This window comes from Falco punctatus, assembly GCF_963210335.1.
Source record: "Falco punctatus genome assembly, chromosome: 4".
Taxonomy (NCBI): Eukaryota; Metazoa; Chordata; class Aves; order Falconiformes; family Falconidae; genus Falco; species Falco punctatus.
Window position 1 is genome coordinate 24692742 of NC_137583.1, and position 26540 is coordinate 24719281.

Here is a 26540-nt window from a genome sequence, read left to right on the forward strand (position 1 = left end):
GATCACTTGCCAGTTATTGTCATAGGCAAAACAGATTCCACTTGGGGAAAATTAATTTGACTAATCGCCAGTTAAAATAGAACTGGATTGTGAGAAAGCCAAAGATTAAAACACCTTCCCCTGCAGCCCCTTACTGCCAGGCTCAATTTCACTCCTTCCCTCCTGACACTTCTGCCTTCCTCCTCCCCTCCAGCCCTCAGAGTAGTGCATGGGGGAAGGTGGGGGATCCAGTCAGTACACACCAGCTCCTCTCTGCCCCTCTTCCTCCTCACACTTTATACCTAGTCCAGCGTGGGCTCCTCTTCGTTGGTTGGTTCCTGTCAGGAGTGTGTGCTCAGTGTGGGCTCCTCTCCACAGCTCCCAGCTCCTGACAGGAGCATGTCCCCCAGTGTGGGCTCCTCTCCACAGGCCAGTTCCTGTCGGGAGCGGAGCATGTCCTTCGGCATGGGCTCCTCTCCACAGCTCCCAGTTTCTGTCGGGAGCATGGTCTCTTCCCCACAGCCCACAGTTTTCTTTCAGGAAGTGTTCAACTGCTCGCAGCCATAATTCAGAAAGGATTTTAGTGGTGTTCTTCAAACTTTCCTGCTGATAATAAGGCCTCTTTAGCTCCTCTCTTTTGTGGGCCTTTTGCCTCAGAAGAAAATGTGCTGTAAAGCTGCTATACAAGAAGAGGATGGAAGAGACCCCGTGGAAGTTGCTACTATCCCTGAGAGATCAGATTGAATCCACCGTACACCAAAGGTGAGACGGGAGATGTGTACAGTTAGAGGGTGGAGGGGAGGGTGTTTTAGATGTGGAAGAACTGTTGCAATGCAAAGGTGGGCATAGGCCAAAAACCTCTCTGGTGGTGGTAGTGGTGTTGGTGGTAAAGTACATAATAGACTAAGAGGGGGTCAAAAGTCAGGGCAGGCCAAGAAGTACACAATAAAAGCAGAATTTAAGGTTATTCATTTGTTTTAAGTGTTTAGGATTGACAGTATTATAGAGCTCTGGGGTTTAAGTTGTCATTTCAGGTAGTTAAAATTTTCATAGAATTTTCCTGAAACTTTGAAGACAAATTTTAAGAGCAAAGCTGATATCTAGCATGAAAGAATTCAAGTTAGAAGTGACTGAGAAGTATTAATAGTATAAGTTGCTTGGTCTTGTTAACGTCGCATTCAGTTTAAATCTCTCTTTTAAGTGTTAGAAGATTATCTTTGAAGTATGAGTCCTTGTGCCTTGTATTCAGGTTTGTACATGGCTGGGCAGTGCTGAGTGAAGCTAGTGACCTCTGTCCTGTGGGGTTTTTGCCCCCATTTCTCAGTAGCTGTCTCAGTAACAGGGGGTTTGCAGTCTGCTCTAGGCTTTGTCAACTGCAGAAAACTCTCACTTCAGCCTGAGTTCTGAATAGTTCTACTGGTTTATTTGGAAGTGGTTATTTAGCTATTGGCATGTGGCGTTATTCCATGCACTCATGATGCTCAGGTGGTAGTCAGAATTAAACATTTCAATGAGTAAAAGATGCATCTTAAATGAAGTTTCTGTATCTTATCTGTTATAAGGTTATTTGCTGTTCTCTCCAGAATATGCAAGGACAGAATGCAATGGTGTCTTGGTTCAATCTGTGGCATTTGCCTTTGAACTTTTCTCTAGTGAGCCTGTGAGCGTTATGTGCAGTTAGGTTTAGTTTAAAGTAATAGAGGGCACACTGTCTACTGAGACAGTATGCTACAAGGATATTGAGAACACTAAAGAACACAATGACTTCCCTCCATCCTGAAATGCCGTGTTCATAGTGCCACTGGACTTGCTTATTCTTCAGAAGCTTGAGTAACAGTTGCTGTTTTCCACCATGTAATTGACAACAGTGGAGCTCACCTGATCCCTTTGTCTTGTGCACCAAGCTGTTTGGCTCTCCTTTTGGTACTGAGGTCAGGGCATAGTTGTGCTGTGTGCACATTCAGACGTGTGTGGCCATGGTCTTTTTATTTGATACTGGGTTGTAGCTGTGTGAAAGTACAAGTGGACTGACCTTTTTTTTAAATGGAGTTTGTCATTATTTGAGATGAAGGCAGTTACGTGGTAGAGCAAAGATTTATTTCGTTCTAATGCAGAATCAGCAGAGTCAAGATTTCTCAGGCAAAATACAAATTCATGAAAAATCAGAGTTGGATTAAGGTTTCCTGTAATGTGGTTAAATGCTTTCAGAATCACTCTTTCTTGCCACTGTGGTGAAAAATTTATCGCTGTGTGGTGACTCAAGTCGAGATAGACACAAAACCACTCTATCTACGTGGCTGGGTTCAGACAAAATGGCGTTTATTATTTTTACATATTGCTTGTATCTCTTAGATAGTACACGTGTCAGATGCTGATAGGCTTTCTGTCTTCTTCTTGCTTGCTATTTGCTTTTGTTGTACCTGCCTCTATGCTGTGGTTCTAAGTTCCGGTTTCTTGCATCATATTTACATACTTGACATCTTTGTGGCTGTCTTAAAGGTACACAACTAAGTCTTTAAAGTCAACTAACCCGTCTGCAGACCTTAACATCACTGGGCACTGAAATGGAATGTTAGGAATCTCAACCAAGTGCTGTGAAAGTTGATGGATTTAGCAGACTTTATATAGGTATATGTGTGTGTGTGGGGGGGGTTGTTTGTTTTGGTTTTTTTTAAGATTTACATCACTTTGTGTTAATGACTGGGCATTCTTTTGTGGTCTTGCTCAGCAGTGAAATCCCACACTGACTGCAGCTCTGTTAGGCCTGCCAGCATATTGCGGTTGGTTTTGGACAGATCAGAAGGAAGGCAAAAAATTCTAGAAGGCATGCAGGAATATGGAAAGTATCGTGTACCTGAGACCTCAGAGTAGTCTGAGAAGGCGTATGGTTCAGATCCTGGTGCAGTCTTGTGGCTGCATAGTCATGCTGTACTTACTTTGTTGTGCACTCTGCTACTCAAGAGAATTGTATTTCTGATTGTAGAGGATAAAACTTGTTGATCCAAGAGTTGGTGTTTCTCATGTAGTGGCTGTACTATGAAGTGAAATTTTGCAGAGAATAAACTAGAAAGCATTTTCAATTTTATTTAATAAATTTAATATAGATATTTTTTTATTCATTAATATTTATAAAAAGCAGTTTTAAGACCAATATACAACTGCTGTATATTGAAGACTGAAAAACAAGAGCAGTGCAAAATCCTACACCTGCCCCAAAATTCACCTAAAGTGACCTCTCAATACGTCATACTCATTTATTACTGCAGGAACTGACTACTCTGTAAGAACTGTCAGTATGGATAGAAAGTAATTCCAGTTCTGTGGTGCTTTCTTTAAGACCACATTTGTCTGCTGGCAAGTACTACAGTTAATAATGTGGCATATAGTATGTGAAATGAAAATATAGACAGCTACTAGGCTGTTTAAACTATCCTCTGGTTTATTCTAACTTAGAGGAGTGAGGAAAGGACATAGAAATACAGTACTACAAGTAAAAAGATGAAAAAAATCAGAGCATATTTATGTAAAATGTATTCCCTGCCTTTCCAAAGCATATATATTAGAAACAATCTGCAACACTTCTTTAGGAAGTTTGATTTGAAAATAATCAAAAGAATGTGAAACCCTTGTCGTTTAGTAATAATATAAAGAAAGCATGGCGAAGAATAACGGTGCTGTTTCATGGGTGCTTTATGTTCTGAATATTTGTGAAATAGTTCTTTAAGGAAAGATAAATAATTAAAAAAAATTAATTGGGTCTCTCCGAAAGGAACTGTAAACCTGCCCTGGAGTCTAGAAACTTTCTTGTAAAACTTGCTCAAATGTGGTGCCTCAGTGTTACCCAGATTGAAGGATCTCACTATTTTAAATAGAAGTTTGTATGTTATGTTCCCAAGTTACTTGTGAAGTTAGACTACTGTTTTTAAGTGTAGCATGTAGGAGGTTCAGCAAGTGACAAGAGAATACCCTTTCCCTTCACTTTTTTTTTTACCTTCACAACCAGTGATAGTCACAGAATGTGGTTACAGCCAAACTAGTCTTTATTGCTTTTGTACCCATGTAGCAAGCAAACAGGAAAAGCCTGGCTGGCATTCATAGCTGTCGGGTTTTCATCAATTGTAAAAGCAACGCAGAATCAACTCGGGAAGGGTAGTAGTCCCAGGGCTAAACCAGCAGTGCTTGTGTAAATGGCATGGGATCTTGTCATGTCTGAATAGTTTCCAGCTCTGAATGACTTGTACTTTGATTTGGAAAAATAATTTAATAACTGTTAAAAAACCATATTTTAAGTAGGCATATACTGTAAGATAGATCTAAATATTAGTTGCAGATAATAGCTAATAATGCTTTCTAATAAGTAACAAAATAAGCAGGAAAATGCTGAAAAAACAAATGAGCTCAGCTTGCAGCTGTGCTGTTCTGAGTAGCTAGTATACTGTGACTTATTACTGAATTATTTTTTTGAAACTTTTGTGAAGGTGTTGAACAAAATCTGTTTTGGAGGAGTAATACTAGCTACAAGTTAGGAAGAAAGAGCTGTTTGTAAGTAAATGGCATATAGTAAAGTGAGTATCTATATACCTCTATTCTAAGATGTTAAAATTTTCTAAAAAGTGATTACTGGATTAACTCGTGAAATGAAGATAATTTCTGTCTCTGGTGCTTAGCTTTGCTCAAGTTAAATTAATAGTTGGACTGAAATTGTGAAGACATTTTTATTTTTCTCTTTGTGCTGTACTGAGACCATTTATATCTGTAACTGAAGCTGAGTTGACTGGTGGGTGGGCTTTAGTGAAGGTAAATGTGGTGCGGACAGAAAGACTTCATCATAGCAATTAGGTCTAAATCCTATTTCTGCCAGAAGGTTTCTTCTACCATCTTCTGATCTGATGCTTTTCCTTAGTTTGTCAGAGAATTTGTTAATAGGTGTCAGTTTACAGTAACTAGAACTGGAATTCAAGAAGGTAAAAATAATGTAAAGGAATAGCCTGTAGAACTGCAGTTATGTTTTGCTCTTTTATTTTTCACATTACTTAAAACAATGTTTAATAGCACTGTAACTTATTTTTTACAACAAAATATTTTCATGTATTCATTTCCTGCTTATAACTGAAAACTTCATATAACAGTCACTAAATGTCAGCACCTAAATCTTCCTAATACTGTTGTTCTATAGTGCAGTTTTGTTTTGTTTGGGACCATGGTTAGAGATCTTACAATGTATTCAACATTCTCATATTTTTTTCTCAGTGCAAAATCTTTTTAAGGGGGGATAAACATTTACAATGTATTGGTAGCAAGGCCACGGTTCTAACATCAAACCAAGAGTTAACATTGGTGTTCATCCATTAACTAAAGATTATGGAACTTTTACTTTTCTCATACTTGTTTCTGTTTGATAATCTCTGCTTTAGGAAAATATGAGACTCAGATGTATCAACAAACCCCCAAACAACTGTATTTTTATTTAGTGGTAGGTATGTATTTGTTGGTTTAAGCTTGTTTTTCCAGCTGATAAATTGAACTATCTTTATCATTTGGATACATATTATAGACCTTTAAAAATATGGACAATTCTAAACAGTTTTAGGGTTAAAAATTCAGATATCCATTAAACTTCTTGAAGAAAGGGAAAAATCAAAGTAATAAAAATCCCACCAATATATGTTAATGTAAGTAAATTCTTGAACATGGTATTTTTATACAAAGATATATTTTAATCATAAATGCCATTCTATTCTTCAGTCAAATATTATGACAAATATAGGACATAAAACCATTTTATTGCAATGATTAGAATACCACTTCTCAACCATCTTTATAAAAAAAAAAAACACAACAAAACACTAAAAAAACCCCAACCCAACAAAACAACAGAAAAACCAACCCCCCAAACTCCAGAGATCTGTATCCTCAGCTGGTGTAAAGCAGCACAGTATCTTTGAAGTCATACAGATACTTGGCTGCTGAGAATTCAGCCTGGGAGATGTAGTGCACAACAGCAGTCTGGTGTAAGATACGTTTAGCCACAGGAGCTCCAAAGCACTCCAGCAGAGCAGGTTCAGACAAGTGCATTTCAGCCAACCAGCATATTTCAAATGGTGTGCTGGTTATATTAAACTTCTTATGACAGTTTTCATAACAAGAACAGCAGAAACAACAGGAGCTTTGAAAATATAGACTATTTAAATAGAAGATAAAAATCTTAACACTATTAGGTAGACTAGTGTTAAATAAAAACTGTCTGTAGGTTTATAATAAATTAAAAATAACCTTTGGGTTTGAGTCTGATGCAGTATTTAGGGAGAAGTGATGTAATTTAGTGTCTGGATTTGTAGAGCTACTGGAGTGCATTTCAGAGTACTACAGTGCTATGAAATTAAACACTTTAACATAAATTATACAGTGATCTGTGTAAAATTATAAATTGATAGAAAGTAATTATCCTGGATTATAGCCAGTGAAGTGTTGGTAGACCAGGTAAATTGAATGTAGTGTTCATTCATTTTTTGTGGAAACAATTTAGCATACATGGGGCAAAATTTCATGCTGGCAGGTGTTAATGGATGAGTAATTAATCAGGCCACAGAACTCTTTAGAAACATGAAAAAAATGAATCTGTGGTTCAATAAAAAAATAAAGTGCTTTAAATGAGCATTTGTTGTTTACTGCCTTTTTTCTCATTTCATGATAGACATCAAAACCAACCCAATGAAATATGATAGTGCTCTAGAGTAAGTAAAATTGAGCCCATTACTTACTGTAGTCAGTATTTTCATGTATTTTCTTGTCTTGATGTTAGACTTGGTTTACTGTGGGACCAGAGAAGAAGCTTATAGCATAGGCTGAACTTGCATGGACATAAAGATCACCATAAATATTCTCTATTTAAAAGTTACTATTTGCAAAAAATTTGGATGTAAAAGAAGGAAGCAAAAAGAGCAATCTGGAAACAGTTCATATCCAGTGTATGTAGCCAGTTTGTCTGAAATACACTGTTCAGTTTTGTAAGACAGAAGAGGATTGCTGGAAGTGTATAGAAATCTGATCACTTATTCCAAGTTCATTGAATGATAGTTGCTATAATATGGATGCTTCTTCCATGGCTTCAATCCACCTAAAAAGGGCAGGAAAGAAAAAGTGGTACAAATTATATACGCTTTAAGAACATGGGTATCTTAAGAAAAGTAAGTATCTTAAGAACATAAAGCCTGAAGAGGACTGTATTTGCCATCCCAACTCTAATGAGAAACTATAGTTTTATGATTAAAGCAGGGAACTGGGTACTAGGATTTTGCATTCTAGTACAAACTTAGCCAGCAATTTATTGTAAAATCTCAAAGATAGTACAAGTGCTGTCTTAGAATAGGAAAGATCAAACCACTAAAGTATGTCTAAAAGCAACAAAACCTCCCAGAAACACTCATTCCTTCCCTGTGTGTCTTGAGGTTCTGGCATTTTTATTACTAATTTCATTAACTATTTTATTATGCGGAAAGAGTAGCATTAGAATGGAAAAATCTAAAAAATAATTTGTTTATGAGGAAATGAAGAGACAGATAAATAGAACACGTAAATCAGAGAAGTTTCTGTACAGTAGTCACATTTGACAGACTTCTAGGCATGACTCTTGAGACTCAGCCTCTTCTTTACCTATACAAGGGAGCAGATTCCCCTTCCTGAAGGAACTGAAAAGCACCAGGTAGATTTTTAATGTCACCCAGGCCAGTCAGATGCAGTTGGGCTTAATCAGTACTCTGAAAGCTGTTTCCTCTGTCATGAAGGCGTTCTGAAGAGGAGGGAAAAGCCCTACATAAGCTTCCGGACCTGTGCACTGGCTGGTGTGGAAGTCTGCCTCCATACCTCTGTGCTGAATTGTTATCCTCTGCTCGGAAGCTATAAAAGAGAGTCTGCTTGTGGTAGAGATGGAAAACTGTATCCATACTTCCTTCCTCCTTTTCTGGGGCAATGGTGAAACCCAACAAAGGCAAACTTTCTGTCGCAACTTTGTCCTGAAAGCAAACAAGAAGTGAACAAAATTTTGAGAGAAGGCTTGGAACAGTTTGAGGGCTGTTTCTGAAAACCAAATAATGATACAACCCCTCCCTGACAGGGCTACATAAGCAGTAGTGTGATTCTGTTGCTGCACTGGTGGGTCACACCCAAACAGAAGAAATGCCGGTGTACTGCACTTTTTTATCTAGTCTTAGTCCTGAACTCTGATACCACCTCCAAAAGTCCAGTTCTTCGTGATCATCCACATGACCACGAAGGTCATATTAGCCGTTACTGTAATGACTGTCTTTGATGTAATGGTCCAGGAGGCCAACAAGAGGTTACTGAGAGTGTGAGACAGTATAGCAGCTACCATTCCCAGTTTTGTTCCTTTTCACTATTTCTATTTGCTGAGTACAAGTAGTAGTCTTTTTGGTACCTTGTCGTTTCCTTTCATAGCACTAGCAACTTTCTTAGAAATCTGCAGTCTCAAACAGCACACTTGCTTCCCAAAATGCTGCTTTGAAATTTCTGAGCTGGTAATGAATTTTGCTTGCCAGACGCTGCTTTGTACAAGTTAAAAAAAAAAACAAACAATAAGCTTTAACCGAATTGCAGTTTAGATGTTACTGATAGAAGCAGTTTTGGTCACCGTATTTAGGTAATGTTTTCCATAAGTGTATGTTGCCCTTGCCTCTGCTTTTAGGACCTAAATTTCAAACTGGGAATGCAAAGTGTAATTAGCCATCTGTTGCTTTTTCCCTGTTGTTGAACCAGAAATGATCGCTTTTAAGATTAGCAGAGGTGTAAGGTAAATGTATTGGATACAGAATTTGATGCTAATGGTCTAAATTGCTGGCCAAATCATGAAGTCTTTTGTGCCTCAGTCTCCTCATCTGTTTAAAGAGGATAATGTTGCTTCGTGCAACCACCGTGATGATGATTTGAGTTTAAATAATTGATGTTTGCAAAGTCTTCAGAGGGCTTAAAATACCAAATATTGCTGTTGCAACAGTTCTGGCACTCTGTCCTTTGTTCAGTAAAATGAATTTTTATGCTTTGCTTATGAATTTGGTCAGTTATAACCAAACTTTATGTCCCACTTTAAATTTATTTATATTGCAGCTGTTCAAAAAGGGCAAGAAATTAAAATATGAAAAGGGACTGGGAAGAGACAAAATACATAAATGTAGTTGATATCAAACCTCCTTGGCTGTAAGGAAGAGTTTACAGGCCAATACAGAAGGCATTCTTCTCACTTCTGCAGACTGCCTGCTGTCTTTCACTGTTGGTACTGGTAGGACAAATATGTCCTGTTTATACTTGCAAAACTACAAGATTCTCCTTCCCACCAGAAATGGATCACAGCACCATCTATCTACAAAATAGCTGTCAGTTACCCAGTGCACCAGAAAATCCCTAAGGATCTTGAAGTCTTTGGGTGTGAATATGTAGACTAAGGTTCACAGTGGGTGACAGTTTGTAATAGCCTGTATAGCAAAAAGTCAAATAACGAAGGGCAGTTTGTGAAGAGGGTTGCCAAGACCCAGCTAAGGCTGTGGCTGGGCCCCTTTAGACAAGGACTGCTGCCTGGGGACTCGGTCTGTTAGGACCAGGTCTCAGAAGGCCGGTAGTTGTGAAAACTGCCATTTACACCTTTCACATTTCTTTGTGCTGCCTGTAGAGAGTAAAGAAGGGAACACAGATAGGAAACTATTTCAAGTCAGTTTGCACAGTACCTCATTTGCTGTGTAGGTGTAGAGGACTTTGCCTTTGATAACAAACCACCGTTTCTTCCAGTGTCTTTTGCCTCTCTTACATCTGCTGAGGTAACCACTGATGGTAGCTCCCTCTCCTGAGGCTGCCACCTAGAGCAGAGTAGGAGAAATTAGGATTTGTAACAACAAAGGCTTTTTCCCTCCTGATTGTCTTCGCATCACACCAGACAATCAGGTCTATGTCCCTGAAACTGTAAGTAGACCATTAAAAATATCGAGACAGGAAAAATATAAGCATAGTATTACAGTTCTTTTTAATTGAAGATTCTGGTTAAACTTAGTTCTCAGTAACTCTGAGGGAAAATATACAGTTGAGTTATTATTGAGGTCAGCAAGTTTACATCTGTGTTCTGAGAAGCCAGACTTGTCCCTTTTCCCAGGTCTGGTTTTTTTGGGTATATTAAAAGTACATGCTTCCAAACAAGACTTACAGTCTTGTGGCTGAACACTTTTACGATGTGGGTATATTTAGGACTTTGCAATGGTTTTATATCAGTTTATGTTAATCACTTGACTATGACTTGGTTTCATTTGTGAAATAATATTTCTGAGAAAAGTAAACCCTCTCACAGAAGTATTTTGAGATTTAAGTGCTTAATGTTCTTAAAGATCTGGAGTTCGAGTAGATGGAACTATACACGCACGAACACTGCAGTGTATGTTATTTGTTACAGGAGTAAATCGCGATAGTATTGCACTTGGAAACAATGGGCAGAGATTCAAAACCAGCTTTTGTGTCACAGACAGAAACTGAGCAGTACTATAGCAGTGTTTTGCTGGAGAACGGAAATGTTTCAGGACCATGGTAAAGCAAGTTAGCAAAAGTTCCAGAGCACTGCTATTGTGCGACAGTCCATCTTAACAAACATGTGCTGCCCCCTTGTGGTAGAAAGGCAATGCTTTTTTCCTAACGGGGCTGAAATTTTGCCTGCCAGTTCTTCCAGTATTTGATTTGTGTGTTTGTATTACATGCTTGTATCTCTGGCTCAGTTTCACCTCAACGTAAACAAACGTCAAGAAATTCCAGTGTCTTGGCTGTACAATGAGTTCAGCAAGACATGTGCACCCTGTTCTCCAATACAACGATAAATACCTGCTGATTTCAGTGAAATGGAAGTACCTTACTGTGCTTGAGTTCAATGGGCAACTTAGCTACTGAGACTACATCAACATGATTGGCACCTTGTTCCTGGAAAGAAAACTAATATAGCTGGAGAAATCCTGGCCTCATTGAAATTGGTGGAAGTTTTGTTTATGTTGGTGGGATCAAGATTTTACCCATTTGATTTGAAATAGTTTGGTGTGGGGTGGCGGGAAAGTACCTGCTTAAACATGTATGCTCCTGAATCGATTGCCAAAGATCAGATGCTATTTCCTAAGTGGTATTTTATTTCTCTTGAAATCAAAGTAAGATTTCACAAGTAAGGGTCTTATCAAAAAAAGGTAACAAGTCAACAGTATGTCATGCTCATTTGATAGTTGTCATTGACTGTGATCTGCCTTGTACTATGTAGTACTTTGAAGTCATCTTAAGTTTTCTAAAGACTTCACATGTTGATGAGCAAACTACAGTACACTGTTCTAACTGGATATCTCAGTGGGCTCAGGAAGCTTGCATTTTAAACACTATTATGAAAAACAGAAAAAATAATTGCATGATGAAAATGGGCTGAGCCCACTGCACACAGAATGAATTATAAACGTAGCTGTTGAAGTATGAGTACACAGTTCTCTGCAGTTCATTGCCTTTCTCAGACAGCTTGGTCCTACCTCTGTAAGAGCTGAAGGGATCTTCTTCTGTTTCTTAAAAGATGTATAATGAATATTGTGGAAGACAGAGGAGAAGGCACTGCTTGAACACCTGGATGAAGTTGGAGGGAAGCTCACACTTAGTGGCCGCTCTGAAAGATTAAGAAAATTCAGAAAGGGAAAGGGGGAAATGGATGAATCAGTATATATCAGACTAAGGGTAAAAGACACACAATACACTAATGCAGATAACTAAGGAAAATACAGTGCCTCTTCCATGGCCAGTTTTTATTTTAGCTTTTCTTTCCAATCACCCCTTTAAGTCTGATTAGATGGGTGGGTTTCATAGCAACCTAGGTTAATGGCAATAACCTACAGCTACTTGAAAGAAACCTGCAAGACAGCTGACAAAGCACAAAACACAGCTTGTTTTCTTCTAATTTAAAATCAGCATTAAACAAATGGCTTTTCCGTCTATACCCCCGATGTTCTGTAACACCTTTGCAGGATAGATTCACTAATAGGACATTCTTTCTGTATGAACCATTCTCTTTGAGTTCCGCATGGAAGACAGTTATTCTGTCACTATCAATCTATATTAACCCCACTCATCTGAGTTTATATCTTCATGATCTCACTTCTGGCAACACATATTATCTGGAAGCTCTTAGTATAAAGCACACCATTGTTTTAACACAAATCTGAGTTATCATTTCTTGGACACAAGAAAGCTTGGGTATGCGGTTTAGGCTGTTGTGACAGTATCTGTTCATGTATTTGCTTGGCTAGTGTGAATTTCTTTAATCAGAATGAAAAAACTAAACTTCATCTGTCCCCACCTTTTCATCCTTAACAGTACAATATGCCTACTTTCAGAGACTGTCTGCATGAATAGTTGTGCAAGAACTTTATTTCCTGTTCATTCTCTGTTCATATCTATGTAACACCTGCCCCCCCTTTTATCTTTGATTTGGGTATGTATCTAAATCAGGAAAGGGACATATAATAGGACAATAATACAGAGTTCTAGTTAGGCAGTAGCTCTTCTGCTTTGAATTCATGCTTTCATTTGTAACCAGATTAATTCCCCATGTAGAAAAGCTCTTAGTGACTCTGCACTTTACCTCAGCATTTCTTTTTGTAAAAGCTACAACAGGGATGAGGACAGTAAGGAACAGTAAAGCCATTGTTTTACTTTAATGGATAATCCATTTGAAATTATGGTGAGGAGCTATCACTTATAATTACATCACAGAATAGAACAGTTCAGTTAGAAGGACCTTACAACTGTCTAGTCCAACTGCCTGACCAATTCAGGGTTGCCCAAAAGCTAAACCATGTTATTAATGGCATTGTCCAAACATCTCTTAAACACTGACAGGCATGGGGCATCGACCACCTCTCTAGAAAGCCTGTTCCAGTGTTTGACCAACCTCTGGGTAAAGAAATGTTTCCTCATGTCAAATCAGAACCTTCCCTGGCACAGCTTTGAAGCATTCCTAGGCATCCTGTCCCTGGATCCCAGGGAGAAGAGATCAGCACCTCCCTTTCCATGTTGCTGCCTCAGGAAGCTGCAGAAAGCAATGATGTCACCTCTCAGCCTCCTTTTCTCCAAGTGAGACAAACCCCATGTCCTCAGCTGCTCCTCAGAGGACATAGTTCTTATCATTATTCTGGTTTATCAAAAGACTGGGGGAGCCCTCAGCGAGCCTGGCTTGCTAAAACAGTTTTAGCTGCGGTACAGTCTGGTGCTCCTGGGACCTCAATACACATGTCTCATGCTTGAAATGAGAAATCCTCTTTAACAAAACACAACGTGCTAAGCAGATCCTAAAGCCTCCCCATTATTCAGGCAGGAAATGCGTTTGTCAGTTTTGCCAAGAATGAAGGAATCTTACCTCTTTTCTTGAGTTCCACATAGCAGCTATCGCAGACTTTGGCTGCTTGATCTTTGAGGTACTTCATAGGGTATTTGTTTCTTGAACAATTTCGACATACAATCTGTTTCAGCAAGGAGAAATGCATGTAAATATAATTTAAATGTGTGTATATATATATATATATGCTTATACAAAAAAAAAAAATCCTCAGAACTGGCTGGGGGAGGAAGATGCATAGTGGACTAGACGACTCCCTCTCCTACAACTGTGTCAGTCAGGGTAAGTCTACTGGATGAAATGTGATTGCTTTACCCTGTTGTAAGCCAAGCGGAATTGATCACTGTATTTGGTTACACACCACTGCTATGCCCGTCTCCCCAGGAACTTATACCTTCTCTACCAGTGAATTACAGAAAGACCATTTTAGTATTACTTCTGTTTTCTTAGCTTTGTTAGTAACATTGTTTTCCTAAGGAAGCTTGCATGTTCCTATTGTCCCTGCATAAGTACAGGCTGATTTTCTCTGTGGAATTAGAAAAAAATAAAGTAAATGCTTTCTCATACTGACAAAAATCACTGGTAGTTTGATTAAAAAAAATAAAAATCACTGAGGCTAAAAGACAGCTATGGTTTAAAACAGGACTGCAGGTTTATGTGTACACACAATCTCCAGAGTCAGTGATAAAGGGAGAAAACCAAGAAAGCTTATAAATCCCCTTGGCTTTAGGGCAAAAGGCAGCAGCTCTTCTGTGGAGCACAGAGGAAACTATCCCTTTGGTCACTGACCAAACCATGCTCTACTGCTGAGTTTCTTCACTTTTCTTGGAAGATAATTTTACCAGCTACTCTCAGGGACAGGAAATGGACTAGATGTGCTACTGCCCTGTCCAGAACAGAGACTGTATTTTTACTGTATTGTTTCATTGTCTCTAGAGCTAACTGTATATCAGATGTACTGGCTAGACTCAGCAACAATTATCCTGTAAGCCTTCAACTACTAACCCTTGGGAATTAATTTGACCCTCAAGAGAAGGTTACTGTTTTTCCTACTAGAGTCATTAGAAACCTAATTACTAATTTAGCAAAGGACTAACAGGTTCTGTGACAAATCAAATTCTGGTCTTGATGATGCTACAAGTTTGCAGAAGTTACAGCAGTGGCAGCCAGGGTCATAGAAGTGTGAATAAAGACTCCCTGATAAGCTTGTACTGGTCTTACCTTCCCACAGGCATGGCAATGATGTCTCCTCAATGTGAGGGTAAAGTCACAGCCACAGTTCATGCACATCATGACATGGGACACAGGCACCAAAGTAGGAGGCCTCTCACCCAAGGGTATTCCAAGTCTTTCTCTTAGCTTAAAATCAAACAAGAACAAATTGTCTGAAGTGCACTCAGTCAGCCCTACTCCATTACATACAATTCTCCTCTCATTTCAGTCCTTCACCTGCTAAGATACCCAAATTTTCTAATTCTTAATGCACCTTGTAAGTTAGATACAGCTGCTTCAGCACGGAAAGACTGTGACCAGTCAGTTCATGGTGCTGTTAAACCAGGGTCACAACAGGTAAAAATCCATGTAGCTCTATTACTGGTCAGGCACTGACACTCTTCCACATCAGACAAGGATCTGGTTCACTGCAGGTGAGAACATAAGTGAAAGCCATCTTTTTATTAACAGCTTTTGAAATAATATCTTTTAAAAGTTCTATAGGTTTCAGTTGAAAAGGGTCTGAGCTCTGTGTCATCACACCTTGAGACAGGTCAGGGACAAGAGAGTACAGAAAACAGTAAAACTAAATTTATCCCCACACAATCCAAATCTGATGCGTGCTTTCCATGGCTGATCTGAATATAGGTAAGCAGCTTTAGAAAACGTATTCACTGTTCCTGTTTCTTAGAATGCACCACGTTACTGTGCTGTACAGGTGCCTTTGCTCCAAGCAAGGGAGCCATGCTCGATGTGGAACTGAATACAATCTAATGAACTGTGCTGAGAAGCTGTGTTACTGCAGGTTCAGCACCAAAGTATTACAGGTACCTCACTGTCAGTTCACAGCAGCTTAGTGTTTGGCGCAAGTAGTGCAAGCTCTTGTGCTGTTGAAGAACTGTTAGGAGGGTTTTCTGTGAGGAAATAGGGCTTCTGCAGACAAACAGGATTTAAACACAGAAACATCAAACTACTCTTTGTGCACATTCACGTTTACATGAGAAGAAGAGTTACAAAATAAAGTATTTTTTTATTTGTTGAAAAAGGATCTGGTTTAGGTAGCTATACTAACTAATTTCTAATTTTTTCTTGTTAAATATTTGGAAGTATATTGGCTTCAGGCCAGAAGGAAAATCCTGTTTTGTTGGGTTTAATTAATTTTTTACTTTCTGAAGTCTTCAAAAATTAAATCACAGAATCACAGACTGGTTGGGGTTGGAAGTGGCAACTGGACATCATCTAGTCCAACCCCCCTGCTCAGGCAGGGCCACCCAGGGCCAGCTGCCCAGGACCTTGTCCAGCAGCTTTTGAGTATCTCCAAGGATGGAGACTCCACAAGTCCCGGGGCAATGTGTACCAGTGCTCAGTCACCCTCAGAGTGACAAAGGAAAAAAAAAAAAAGTGTTTCCTGATGTTTGAGGGAACCTCCTGTGTTTCAGTTTGTGCTTGTTGCCTCTGGTCCTGTCACTGAGCACCACTGAGAAGCAGCCTGGCTCCATCTTCTTTGTACCCTCCCTTCAGGTATTTACATACATCGATGAGATCCCCCCTGAGCCTTCCCTCCTCCAGGCTGAACAGTCCCAGCTCTCTCAGTACTTCCTCACAGAAGAGCTGCTCCAGTCCCTTCCATCATCTTCATGGCCTTTGTTGGACTCTCTCCAGTATGTCCATGTCAGTCTTGCAGTGGGGAACCTAGCACTGAACACAGCACTCCAGGTGTGCCCTCACCACCACTCTTTTTTTTTTTTCCCCAATTAGCCTATTTAATAAAAACGGTGTTCAACATAACCTGAAATAGCATTTTTACTTTTTGTCAGATGCATTCTTTGCCTTCTTAACTGGGAGTAGTACAACTGAAATTAATGGGATAACAATAACATACATCAGCTGTGTTGGTACAATTTGAATATTGCTGGTGGGGCTTGTAGAGGCAGGGACTTCATCGTGTATATGATATAACTCTAAGTAATGGGTAGGTTGGTTTTCTTAAAATCTGTGAAGTTTGTAGCTATATTTAGTTCATCCAAAATAGTCACCCTTTAGGGCAAAACAGTCTTCCTCCAGAAGAGCTCCTGTTTAAGCGAAGACCACGGAGTATAGAGTGTGATTAACATTTCAGAGGTGGCCCATGAGCTGTGATGAACTTCATTGTTTGAGCTTGGCATGTTGGTTTAAGTGGAAACAGTAAGAAGTCTTGCCGCTAGGAACACTGCATTTTACAGCTCTCCTCTTTTCCTCTCTCTCTCCCCCCTCTCCCTTCTTTTTCAAGCATTGAAAGACTTGGCCTCCTCTTACCTCCACGCTGCTGTGGAAAGTGGAAGTGTTGTGAGCTTTGTAGTCATCTGGGATGTGTCTGCTGATGCAGCTGTACCAGTCATCCCTTTCTGAGCAAGAGCTGTGGAACGAAATACAGCAGAGCAGTCAGTGCCATGCACAGCAGGGACTGAAACAAGCTGTTTCTGGATCAGAGGAGAAAAGCTTCACTTTATGAATGTTTGCTTTTCTGCACTGCTGTGTTGATCTGGTAATTTTCTGACCAGGAAGAAAATTGACTGTTGGACTTACTAAGCAGGATGATTAGTGTAGATCCTAGTGCTCAATCCTAGATCACACAGGACAATATGAAATGTCTCTTTTTTTTTTGTCATTTCTGCCCTAGGTTTTAGGCACTCCATGCATGTAGTATTTGCAGGGGTTGTGCAAAGTAAGCATGATAATGCTTATCTCTACAGTGGGATGCTTAGATGATCTGTGTGTTTGGGAAATGCGGAAATCTGTCACCTATGGTAGATATGTGAATGCTTTCATCTTCCTCTAGCTTCATCACAGACAGTCTCCAGTCTCCCAGCAAGAGGCCAGGACAGCAATTTGGAAGGAAGTTCTGCATTCCCTCTAGTTGCAGTTACGGATGGAGGCCAGTAGTTCTCCAGACTGGCCTCTAGATGCTCCCTTTGCACAAGGCAAAACAGCGAGCACGTTGTGCTTCCCTGCTAGTCTAGATATCCCAGAAAAGCAGCGGGGATTTTACTCTCTGTTACTTACCAGACGCATTTGCTCTGTTACAGCCATAAGCTGTCCTGCCTGTGTTAGCTGGTTTTCCTGCTGTGACTTCAAGCTGTGCACTTCCTGTCCATCTGAAACTGCACAGCTCTAGCTGTTCCCAGCATCAGTCACAGGAGGGAATGCAACTCAGTGTGGTCTTCCCTCCCCAAATCATACTAGACATTCACATTAAAGCTACCCACTAGATTTTGTTGTAAAAATTAGCAGTGGCATCATTGCCAGCTGCTGTTCAGCTGTGGTTTCCTCACACTGTCCTCATGAAGGCCACCAAACAAGACATCTGAGAACAATTTATATTTTGTAGCCTTAAAAAAAAAAAAAAAAAAAAAAAAAGGACAAAAAGAGAGGAAATGCCAGATTTTATCAATGATCTCTGACTTTGCATCAAGAGCACCAAAAGCATAATCCCTTGTCTGAAATACACCAGCCTCTAAAATTCAAGAAGCCTGGAGCAGAAACTCTGAACCAGTGTATCTACTGCATATAGTCTAACTTCTGCAAGCCAAGGGGCTATGTTGTAGGAGATCATCTCTGGCAAGAGTCACACTACTAGTCAGTCCTTATTACTACCAAAAGTCCTGTCAAATTACACTTTCTAAGAAAGCTGAAGATGTCTGTATCTTCCGGACAAATCATGTTCACAACCTGCAAAGCACTAAAAGAATTCCTAGCTTTAACCTGTCTCTTCCTAATTCTTTCTTGGAAATTCTCTTCATTTGAGAATTAAGTAATGATTTACAAAAATCAGAGGAAATCATGGCCCATATACTGATGTAAATTAAAGCCACTTTGGAAAGGACAGATAAGAGAGACAATCTGCTGTTAAAAGCCTGATACCTAACTGGCCCCTTTAACCTCTTCTCCACTCCATTAAACATCTGTAGGCAGTAATCACAGGTAATTAAGGTCTAAATGTGGCAATAACACCTGTTTGCTGATGAGTAAGATAAATTACGTCAGTTGGCACTGGCCTATTCTTAATTAGCTATTTCACTGGTTGCATGAAGGCTCTTGCATCCTTAAGCATATAGAGAGGACAGCAGGAGGCATCCATGGAACACAGAAAGTGGTCTGGACTGGGATGGGATTTTGTCTTGTCACAGTGCTATCTGTGACTCTGAATTAGCCTTAAAAGGGTGGCAGCACTGGCTACATTCTCCCAGTGCTTTGGTATTTTATATGGGCACCACATAGTTACCCCTGTGTCTAAGAAGAACGTTTTTGAAATGCAAAAAAAGGTCTAAGAGCAGTATAAGCCATCTCCATAAAGGCTCTGTGCTCAGATCTGTTACCAGCTCACTGCAAGCCAATAACATGGCTCTTTGGATGAGTGAGCCATTTTCAGCAGGACATGTAAAGACCTTACAGTGCCATCTGCTCACACAGCCATGCTGACTTCTAAGCTTTGGTCATCCTCATTCTACTGTCTTTACTGCCTAGCAGTCATGATGTATTTCCTCAATGCATTCACCTTGTCTCGTACAAGTGTAAAGACATTGAGGTCTGGGTTGTGATTGTGCAGATTTGCAGCACTTGGGTGTAAGCAGTAAAAGATACAGTCTTTAGGGACGCTTGATGGTACTTTTCTGTCTTTGGTGCTCCTCTCAGTGAGAGTAGCCAAGGATGTTGTGCAGTGGGGTTAGGAGAGCAAGCCGTCCCACTGGTGTCTCATCAGCTCTGCGAGCCAGTACAGAAAGGGAGAGGAAAAGACGTTCTTGGATGACTTATGGCAGATTGGTCCCAGAATGAGCAGCACAAGGAAGGGAAAGGGGCTCTACCCCAGTGCTCTGGTAAGAGGCAGTCTCCCACTGGCTGTTATCAGAAAGGAAAGCTTAGTCCCAGGCCCTGGTTCTATCTACTACCAAAGAAACACAGCTTCCAGTGGCCTCATGTGGTTGCTTAGGCTAACCAAGCACAGACCTGGTATGAGTACAAAAAGCAAAGAAACAACATAACAATGCAAGCAGAACATCCCAGGCTTCTCATTAGGGATGCCAACTTCAGTTTCCCTGAATAAAGGAGACATGCAGGAGCTATTTCCCCTCTGCAACACAAAAGGGCTGTACGCATCCTGATTTTGTAACTGGCTAATTCAGAAGTACTGTGTGTATATTTTGAGGGTCGTGACAAGTGTGCAGCTCTAAGAAAATCTCAGGTATTGTCTCATTTGCTGGTTATAAAAGGAAATAGACAAAAAGGCGTTGACAGGTATCTGAGCACTGCCCTCAGATGGCAAGTGCTCTGAGAAGGTTGAGAGCCCCAAATTCTGGTTCTGAATAAGAAAGCACCCTCCCTGTCTTTCTACTGCACTGTGTAACTTAGGGAGGTCTGCTGTGTTTCGAGCCAAGTTGTACTTGGAGACTGATGGTGGGAAAGTCAGCTTAAAAGCATTGAAGACCTTGTTATTTGGAAGTTGTAATTTTAATACCACTGCTAGTGTGCTATGTCTTTTGTAGTAAACTACACCTGAAAATCAAGCCAGCCACCTTTCTACTGTAGCTCTAGGTAAATTTGCAGGATTATTCAGGGCTAGAAGCATGCAAAAATACAGTACACCACTATCTTCTTATCAGAAACTACATTCTCTTTCTGGTGTTCACTTGTGATCCCAGGACAGAGATCCTGACTCCCAGTTGCAGAGTGATAATACTACACAAACTAATCAGTGAAATTCCTTTTATTAGAAAGACAAATGAGGTTGCCAGTAAGGTTTCATTTTGGCTTAATAATTAATAAGTAACAACATTTAAGCACTATTAAATGCTTTTCTATCTGTTGCATGGTATTTTTACTATTTTCTCCAGCAGTTTTACAACCCTAGTGGTATGAGGCAACAAGTGAACGTATGGAAGGGAGATATAACACACTATTAGTGTTACAAGGAGAAAGTGTGATGAAAAGTGTGAAAAGATAATGAAAAGGTCTCAGGCTTCTTAGTAACACACTTTCTTCTCTTTCCTTTCTCTTTAAGACATCATCAAAAGCCAACTTCTAATCTTTATTCAGCATACGAGTTGAATTAGTTACAGTTTATGAGCTTTGCATTTATAATGAATATCTTCATTGTGTAATCAAGCACTCAGCCATTGTCTGTCACAATAGCACAGACTGAAACTGAGTTAAAAAAGACACCAGTTAAGTCTTGGGTATTGGTTAGACTAATCTAGAGACACAGCTCTAGAGTTTAACACCCTCTGCCATGGCTGTTTGGGGACAGTACCTTGCTGACAGGGTCAGGCAATATTCATCACATTCAATCTTCAGGACGTTTTGGGCTTTTTCTGTCACTGGGCGGCTGACCTAGAAATAAATGCCATGAACGTGAATGTGGACATGAGTTAAACTGTCTATAACCAGTATATCATATAAGTCTTAATGCATACGGAACTATGATGTCCCAGCCACCTGTTTCCTATTTCAATGCAAAGAGGTGGGCAGACAGGGTTTTCTGTCTTTTATATTGCTGGTGTAATGAGGAAAAAAAGCTCTCTATTTCAATAAGGTGGTGGTGCTAAACGAAAAGATAATCCAACTGTAAAGGTAAGGATAAAGTACCAGTCAGGGTTCAGTTTTGATATGACAAGCTTAGGAGATGTTTAGTCTGACAAGCGATAGACTAATTTGGGCAAAAGTTTTGGCTATTCTTGTAATGAATGGAAATAACTTTCCTCCTGACATGCAGACATTATACAGTGAAGCCCTTCAGTGAACAGCTGTCTGCCGCAAGGCTCTTTAAGAGCAAAAAAACCCCAAACTTAAAAGCTACAGCTCAGCTAAAAACTTTTCCCTGCCATGTAGTGTGTTACTTGCCTACTAATAGCAACAGCCACATGGGAGAAAGGTAGCTTCATGGTACTGATACGTGTTACTAGTAAGCATCTGTTGTGCCAGTGACTGAGCATTTCAAATGTACCCTGACAAGTATCTGCGCTGCAACTCGTTTTCACTTAATGGTAGAGTGTTTTGGTGATTCCTAACCTTGCTGGGAACTCACAGTTAGTTTTAGACTAAGAGATCCCTCCCACCTTTTCCTAATACCTCAACCCACCCGTGCCATTCCATTGGAATTAATGATTAGTAATAGTCATCTTGCATGTTTCCTAGCTCTCCAGACTTCTGACTTGCCACTTCAAGTCCTCTTTCACACAAACACAACTTGGCACATTAGCTATAGAACAGTTATGAAGGTTCTTGGTGGGAGGTACATAATGGATGGCTAGGTAAGAAGCAAAGACCCCTCCAGACCAATATCTCCTGTTGCACAGGTACTGGTGCCAGTAAATGCTTAGGGAAAGAGTGTAAGAGCAGTACAATTTTGTTCAGTTTCTGTAATTTGCAATTTAGAAATCTACTGAAGAAGAGACTGTGTTTATATCATTGCATGTAATAGCTCCCAATATACCTTTTCCCTGTGAAGTTGGCTAATCACTTTTTGAACACATTAATGCTTTTGATGAAAACAGTTAAAGGGCACATGAAAACCAAACAAGTGAAAGCTTATTTAAATTTTGAGTGGCGGGATTTTAAGACCAGGCAGACTAAGGCCTAGTGAATATATTGTAGGGAACAACCATGCATTGGCTGGAGACATGAAGAAGGGAATGGACAAAACAGGGTAATAAATCTTTTATGTCTCCAGTTTCATTATCAGATGGCAAATCTGATTTTGGCTTGTATTATTTATGTAGCCTGAATAAGGCTGTCATTCTAAGTCACAGCCTTATAGATAATCTTTTATGTTTGCTTTATATTATTTTTCCTTCTGTCTCCTGTAAGAGGCAAGGGAATACCCGGATAACAGGTCCATCGCCTCTTTCCCCTTGCTCTATATGAGACATAAACCAGCAAAGCACTAACAGCCCACTATACAACTTTAATTCCAGACTACAGTACAGATGAGGCATTACCTTCATGCCTGACACAGCCAAGGTGTTTTTCAGTCGGTATTTGCCATCCTTCTGGGGATATGTGTACAGCAGAACATCATTCATCTATATGAAAAGAAAGACAAAATCAATAATTTGCAATATGGCTTACAGGCTTGCCCATTACTCCTGGGGAGAATACCCAGAACAAGCAGTAACTTGATGAACTGCTAGGACTTGTTAGAAAGACAGGCCCAAGCCTCACAGATTAGATTAAGACCTGCATTTCCACAAAACTCTGGGGCGTCTGCATCCAGGACTTTGATGTCTTCCCATTTTTGACTGTTGCTGGTGGCTAAGCAAGTAGATAATCAGCTCTTTTTCATTCAGGTTGGGTGAAACAACTGCTTGTTTTAAGCGCAACACCATGTTCAAGTTGAGAAGACAGGCCCTGCATTTACTACCTGGCAGTACCAACTAACTGCCTAGAATGCTGCAACTCTGACTGTCGCAGGGTGCCCCTGACAGTGAAACGGCAGTGAGCCCAGGGGTAGGGCTCGCCTTCACAGACTTCCATTTTCTGGACAAAAAGGAAGCGGGGGTGAAGAGAGGTGCCACAGTCTGGAGGAACAATTCAGGGAGGAATGGTTTGGATATTTAAGAGTAGTAACTGTACTGCTAGCAAAACTCGCCTCGACATCAGATGGCTTTGGTGAGTCTGTGGGCCACAGCAGAGACCATGAAAGGGCAAAAATGAGAAACTTTTTTCATTTTATGAGGAAAAATAATCTGTAAATTAACACTCCAAATATTTCCATACTTCTCACAGCTGCTTGCAGAGGGCATGTTTTTCAAATTTTATAGTAAATAGGATCAGGTCTTCTCTGCCATTTTCCTAGCTTAATCATAGATATTACTGCAGCCTTTTGCCTTTGTGCTGACAAACAAATGAAACAACAGAACTGGACCTTGTAGGTCTTTGCTGGCCTCTCCTTCTCTTACTGCTAGAAGGAATAAAAGTATCGGTGGGTCTTAACATTGCCAAAGTAACACTTATATGTATGCATTCTCTTCTTTGCTTGAATAAGCAGGTCATGTTCTCCTGTCTTTCCAGACCTCCCACATCAGTACCAATATGCATAAACTCAGTCAGCTCCTTGATTACTGTACTAGGATACTATGAACAAAGATGTGCAAGGCAATGTAAAACCAAGCCATAGGTAATACTGTGTGATGCCAGGGACAAGGCATCTTAAATGTAAAAATTTTCATTAAATTGAAAAGTAGACAAAAACCAGCTTCACTTGGATTCCTTTGTGACAAAGACATTTAAATATAGACAATTGGATGGTAATACTGTATTTTGGAAGGAAAACTATGAGAAAGAGATGCAGAGAACAAGGAAGGAAACTAAAGAATGATTTGGCAAAAAAATAATGTATCCTGTATGACTAGAATTGTTGGGGTCTTGATAGTACTGCCTGACCACCTAAAACTGCTGGTGTAAAATCTTCACTCATTTGCTTGCCTGAAAAAAAACAGAAAGTGGAGCCTTATGGATTTTTTGTTAAAGGGTTTCTTTTTTCTGTTCAGCTTTCTTACAGAGCAGAAACAATGGTTAAAGAAAAATGACATGGAATTAACACTCATGGGATTAAATTCTTATCACCTTGGACTGAACAGCAAAACTGTTGTTGCCTTTATTAGGGTCGTGCGTTCACTCGTGGACACCGATTCATTAAGTAGCTGTCTGATTCACAGTAAATCAGTCTTATGTGCTTTAGCTCCCACCTTTAAAATTCAGATTCCCATTAATGTGATTCAAAGCATACCAAAAGGTGACTTTCACCAAAACTTTCACTTCAAATCTTACTACTTTTAAAAATTGATTTGGGTTTACTGAATAGGATCAGCCAATATTTTTGTAGAAAATGCTGAAACATTCCATTCTAACATTTTAACAAAAAGACTCCCATTCTCTCCTGCACTGGCCACTATAATGTGTATTTTTCTGCATCCTTCTAGTAAGTCTTCAGTCATGTGGAGTTTAAAGCATTTTTAATATAACACTTCTCAATTGATGATATAAAAGCATACTGTCGAGTCTGAATAGGAGCCTCATGCTGCCTTCTCTGTAGTCTAAAGTATTTACTCCTTTGCAACAGCATAATACAATTTCCTTAGAATAAGGTGACAAATGGTTTGTCAAAGAGTTTTTCTGTGATTTACTTATTGCACCATAAATTACACTCCATGCTAACATTAATCCAGTCAGCACAGTGACATCTGCACAGTACTGACCACACGATGATTCCCAGTTTAACCAGGGCTATGCAACACTGGAAAAATCATCACAACCTACTGTACACTAAGTATCTAGGAGGCTAAGGTAGAAAAAACTGAGCAAATATAAACCTTTCAGTGAAAAGCAGATGAAAGACATTTTCACTTGATATGACCTGTAGCAACTAGAACTGCAGCAGCCAGGTAGGAAAAAGGTAAAAAGGCAGGCACACTTTATTGCTAACATTAAGAAAATACTCTGTGAAATAGAAGAGCACTAATGAAATCTCATATTTGTCTGGTGATTCTGCTATCTCCTGAATGTTGAATATGAGAACACAGGACTTCCTCTGCCACACAACAGTGCCAGTACTTAACTAACTAGTTATGGGCACTAAGCCCAAAGAAAGGTAACTAGTTATGGGCACTAAGCCCAAAGAAGTGAACTCCTAAGAGAGAAGCTCAGGATTCTGGCATAATGTGCTACTGGGTTTCTTGAACAGCAAAGTCCATCTATTATATAAAGCTGTATATATATTTTTTAAAAGCAGCTCATTCTTTTATTACTGTTGGTTAAGGATGACATCCTGGTGTATATCATTGTCACAACGGCTTTGGTTAATATCCCAAGATTTTATTAAACATTCATGATGACTGCTTTATAATTGTCCATTGGAGGATTTTTCTCTCCTCCTGTTTTTCTCCCCCATAGTATATAGTGGTGAGCTGTGACTCTTGAGGTCCCACCAGCCACAGCTTGATACAATGAAATCATGACAAATGTTTCAAAGCTTGCTAAGCAAGGCATACATGTTCATGAAGAAAGAAGGGGTTTGCACTTGCTGCTGTCTACTTTGCCACATCCACACTGGAGATGTGAGTGGTGGCTATATGAATGGAGCTAGCATTAGTACCAGCAGTTTCAGGCATTGTCCTGCTTCACACTGCACAGTGTCCCCTGAAGCAGTGAGGACTGGGCCATGACAAAGGCTAATGTTGCAGCCCCTCAGGAATCTGTGGTAGAAGAGATTGACTGCTACAACCTGAAGGGGAGTTCCCAGAAGTCCTGGGGCTTCAGACCCACTTCCTGTTTGCCAGAAAACTTTTGAATAATTGGGATCCCCAAACTGCTCAGATATTTATATGGGAGCAAATATTCCTATTCTGCACTGCTCCATGTGCGCACACAGTCCCTGAAACACCAGCTGATAACTCAGAGAAAGAAGGATACATCTGCTCTTTGATTTTTTTTCTGTTACTATTTTTCTTTTTCCCCCCTTCTTTTATAATCCCCTCTGTTGTGATGGGAACCCAGTAACATTAGAGGTCATTGCAAGTTTTCTACCCTACAGTGTCCAAATTTATTGATCCAAGAAAGTTTATCTATGCCCTGCTGAACTGCTGGCATCCATACGTAATGTACTCTGTCTAAAAACTCCTACCACTTGTTCGTTTTTTCTCAGTGTTTTAAAGGATAGTTCATTATGAACCCTGTCTTATCTATTGAAGTCTGTATTAAACATCCCCTGAATGTCAGCGGAGCAGCCTGAATGTGTGCTGGGCTGCATTTTCCAAGCTCTGACTCTGAAACCTCCTATACTGCAGCCCTGCCAGCTAGAGCATTAAACAGCCTTCCATTTGATAGCAGCTTCCTGCACCCCACTTGCAATACAAGCAGCCTTTGTAGAGAAATTCTTGGAAGGGTGAGATAAGAGACCCTGTCTGAGTTGCAAAGTCCT

The 26540-nt window shown here is 39.9% G+C and overlaps 1 protein-coding gene across 3 annotated transcripts in view; it reads right to left on the reverse strand.

The window, feature by feature from the left end:
* Positions 1–4981: 4981 nt before the first annotated feature.
* Positions 4982–26540, reverse strand: part of FGD5 (FYVE, RhoGEF and PH domain containing 5) — a 110060-nt gene continuing 88501 nt past the window's right edge. For all 3 annotated transcript variants that reach the window (XM_080387543.1, XM_080387544.1, XM_080387542.1), the window contains exons 13-21: positions 22561–22644; positions 20874–20953; positions 16886–16985; positions 14600–14737; positions 13400–13502; positions 11523–11653; positions 9714–9842; positions 7843–7991; positions 4982–7096 (exon numbers count right to left, since the gene is read on the reverse strand). In XM_080387543.1, the coding sequence (XP_080243669.1) occupies positions 7060–7096; positions 7843–7991; positions 9714–9842; positions 11523–11653; positions 13400–13502; positions 14600–14737; positions 16886–16985; positions 20874–20953; positions 22561–22644 (951 nt within the window). In that variant the 3' untranslated portion in view covers positions 4982–7059. The remainder of the gene's footprint in view (positions 7097–7842; positions 7992–9713; positions 9843–11522; positions 11654–13399; positions 13503–14599; positions 14738–16885; positions 16986–20873; positions 20954–22560; positions 22645–26540) is intronic.